General features: G+C 44.0%; 1 protein-coding gene across 1 annotated transcript; it reads right to left on the bottom strand.

Annotated features, from left to right (window-relative positions):
- Nucleotides 1–704: 704 nt before the first annotated feature.
- On the bottom strand, nucleotides 705–1,940 carry LOC101640728 (tyrosine-protein phosphatase non-receptor type 2-like). The gene has a single exon (XM_045287979.1). It carries the CDS (start codon nucleotides 1,938–1,940, stop codon nucleotides 705–707), a length of 1,236 nt encoding a protein of 411 aa, XP_045143914.1.
- Nucleotides 1,941–3,699: the final 1,759 nt, after the last annotated feature.

Raw genomic sequence — 3,699 nt, 5'->3', positions numbered from 1 at the left:
TAGTTAAAACATATATATATAACTATATATGTATTTCTAACTGTATATATATTATATATATCTCGAACTCTTTCTATATATATTTCTAACTATAACTATATATTTCTAACTGTAGATATATATATATATATATATATATATGTTGTCCAGTACAATGAAATCAACTTAACATTTTATAACAGATTCTTAAAAGTGTGCTTATAAAAACTAGTAGTCATAAAACATATTTATTCTGAAATGACTAAGAATACACAAGATGGTGCTATGTCAAGAGAGAGTCCATAGCAAGGTATACTCATTATTGACAAGGAATGTTCTTTCCACTAATCATGTAGCTAAAACCCTATTCATGGCTTACATCAAGGGCATGTTCAAACCAGCCGTAGCCTACAAAACCAAATCTTTGTAATAAAGAATGTTTCCATCTTGTCAGATGAAATGACACATTCGATGTATCGATAGAGTTGTAAGAGTTTTAACAAATATTGTTTTTATTTTATATACCCATTTACATTTTGGCTTTCAGCAATACCTGCCATGAAGAATCCTGAGATGTTAGGCTGGTGGTTTGTATAGACCACTCTTCTGGTCGCTGGCTAGTCAAGGCGCCAACTTGGGGGTCTACAGAGCTTGCTGCTAACAGATAAACCCTTGTGATTACATGCAGCTTCTCATCTAGAAGTTTGGAGGACAACATGAAGGGTTTATAAGGCATTTTGCTGAAAAAATAGTGTCCAGCCAACCAAAATGCCAACCACAAGGACGGACCCAACCCCGATCTTAGTGAAGACATGTTGCCAATATAACTGCGTTTTTCTCATTTGTTGGGTCTCATTTAGCCTCTGTTCCATCCGCGGCACTCTCTGAGCTGTGTTCGCTTGTCTGTCCTCTAGCACTCGTTCTCGCAGAACCCTCTCCCTCCTTTCCTTTCCAGGAGCTTGGCTCTCAGAGGACAGTCTTGTACCCTTTCCTTCTTCCAAGCCTGTTTTGTTACTATTATATGTCTCGGTCTTTATCGTGGTGGGTGAACGATCAAAAGCAGGGGACACGTTTTCCTTAGAAAGTTCTCTCCATCGTTTCTCTGTATTCCAGTCCCCCTTGGTAAACTGGGCTCCTTCGATGATAGCCCTGTATGAGAATCGTAGTTGTTCTGGGGTCTGAATCAGGCCCCTTCGATACTTTCTCATCTTCAGTAGCACTTGTTTGATCGTTATATCATGTCCCTGTGCCATCAGAATAAGGCAGATGTCTATGAAGGAGAATGTGCCCGAGCGGCCCACGCCAGCGCTGCAGTGCACCACGGGGGGCCCGTGCTCCCCCTTCAGGGAGCCAGAGACTCTCACTTGGGACAGGAAGTGGAGCAGGGAAGCTGGGGACTCGGGGACACCGAAGTCGGGCCAGGTGGTGTAGTGAAAGTGAGCGATGGCCCTGCTTTGCCCACTGCCCAGGCTTCGTAATCGCAGGCGGTGCTCTGTGTAGTGGGGTTTCACCTCTTCGGTTAGCAGCTCCACGCTGAGCCCCGTTTCCCGAAACAGCATCTGGGGCCCCCCCTTGGCGGGCCAGTACCTCACACATTTCTCCTTCCCTTGCTCCACCAGCCGGCTTAACATGACAATGGCCTCTGTCCCTTGCTGCCAAACCATGAGCCAGAAATGAGAGCGGGTGTTGGGGAGCGGGCCTTGCGTTAAGATGTACCTCCTGTGCGCCTCCTCCATGACCACAAAGCTGGCGTTAATATAGTCGTTTTCAGTATCTTGCAGTTTCACGCGACTGTGATCGTAGGGGCTCACATTTCTGTATCTGTTTCGATTTCTGTTTTCCGGAAACTTGGCCACTCGGTGCGGATAGTCTGGAGACTCCTTTTGAATTTCCGAGTACAGCTGCTGCCAGTAATTCTGCATATCCAGCTTCTCAAACTCCCGCTCCATGGTCCTGGTCATGGTCATGGCGGCGGGGCGACGGGAGTCAGCACAGGACGCTGGAAGCCACACGGGCGCATGCGCCCTTCCGGAGTCCGGGTTTGGGTTTGCTGACAAGTCCATGAACTTTGTTGTTGCCTTAACGAGTGGCCACAAGCTTGGCTGTTACAGCAACACAATACAAAAAATGGATTCGACCTAAGTGACATGCTATTACGCATTCCTATTAGGAAAACCAGTGTTGAGCTTACCGCCAGTTCTCAACCGCCCCCCACCCACCCCCACCTTTTTAACAGTTTTATGGGCAGGCATAGAATCCACATATCATACAAGAGTTCAGGCACATCAAGAAGAGGTGTCTATTCATCACCACAATAAACTTTAGAACATATTTTTCATTCTTGTCTGAGTTTACATCTTTCTGAGAGCTATATGAGACTAAATTCTGGATGTTCAAATGAAAAACTAAAACAGTGAGATTCAAAGAAATCACCCCCATTCATTTTAGGAGACAATTTTCTAACACTTGGATTGATATATTCAATAAGCTAAAAAAATTGGAGTTAATATCTTTGAACATCGTTGTAATGCCTCATTCAAACTTCCAAAGTCTTCACCCCATCAAGCTCTCATAAAGACAGCAACTAAGCTAGAAATGGCCTAAATTATCGAAGACAGTGTTTCCGGAACACTATGATTCCATGGGGTGTATAGAAAAGTAGTGTATAGGGTTATTAATGCAGGTTAAACATGACAGCTTCATGCTTTAAATAAATTTGGGAAATTAGATAATAAAAAAGGAAATTAATTAATTTGGTCAAGCTAACTGAACCAGAATTCTTCATCTACACACTGTAATAGGCTAAGATACTCCTCTGCTGGAGATAGCCTCAGACAATAAATATTTATGTGGGCCTAACTGTGTGCCAGGAACAGGCCCATGCTCCGCTCAAAGAAAGGTCAACAGATCAGACCTGGTTTCTTTCCTCCCAGGGCACTCGGAGCAGGAGGGAAGAGAGAGATTAAACAAAGCTACGGATCTGTAGAGAGCAGTAAATGGCATTGTGCTATGAAAAGAAAGGAAATGATGCCATGCAAATGAGTAACAAGGGGTAACAACTGGGAAGGGCTGAAGAAAGCCTCGCCTTCAGGATTAAAATTTAAACTGATGTGAGAAGAGTGAAGTAGCCAGATAAAGGGGAGAATTCCAGAGTGCGCAGCTAATCCAACGTCCTAGGACGGGAGAAAGGTCGTTATGTCAGAGGATCCGAGAGGCCAGTCAACAAGAGGCCCAGGGAGAGGGAGAAGACACTCTGAAAGCTAAAGTTATGCAGATGCTTGTAGGACGTAGGACGGAGACGTCGCTTTATCCCTTTCCCTTTAGGATAAAGGGTTTTCTTTGGGGCACGGGTTTTTTTAAGAACATTTTCCTGGAGGAAAATAGTGTATACATTTAATATTGACCATGGACAGTTTTTGATGAGATATTCCCTGGGGATAGTACTCTGAGGAAGCCCTTGAGACACTAGTTTCAGAGCTCCTGCTCTGTGAATTTTGGGGCCGTTAGAACTTCTCAGATTCTAAGTGACAGAGAACAGTCAAGGAGACTTTATCAGTTGAGATACAGTTATCAGGATTTAGAAGCATTTTCTGAGGTCGGGCCACCAACATGGCTGAGGTGTGGGCTCCACTGTTATCAGGACTCAGTTTCTCTCCCACTATCAGATTTCCTACTCATGTTTTAGTTTCTTGTCAGGATCCAAAAAATGTGATTCCTGAA

The sequence above is a fragment of the Echinops telfairi genome, unplaced genomic scaffold, assembly GCF_000313985.2.
Source record: "Echinops telfairi isolate 266 unplaced genomic scaffold, ASM31398v2 ScPeMD7_1;HRSCAF=3_0, whole genome shotgun sequence".
Classification (NCBI taxonomy): domain Eukaryota; kingdom Metazoa; phylum Chordata; class Mammalia; order Afrosoricida; family Tenrecidae; genus Echinops; species Echinops telfairi.
The sequence above is the reverse complement of the archived record's forward strand: the minus strand, read 5'-3'. Positions and strand labels throughout refer to the sequence as shown.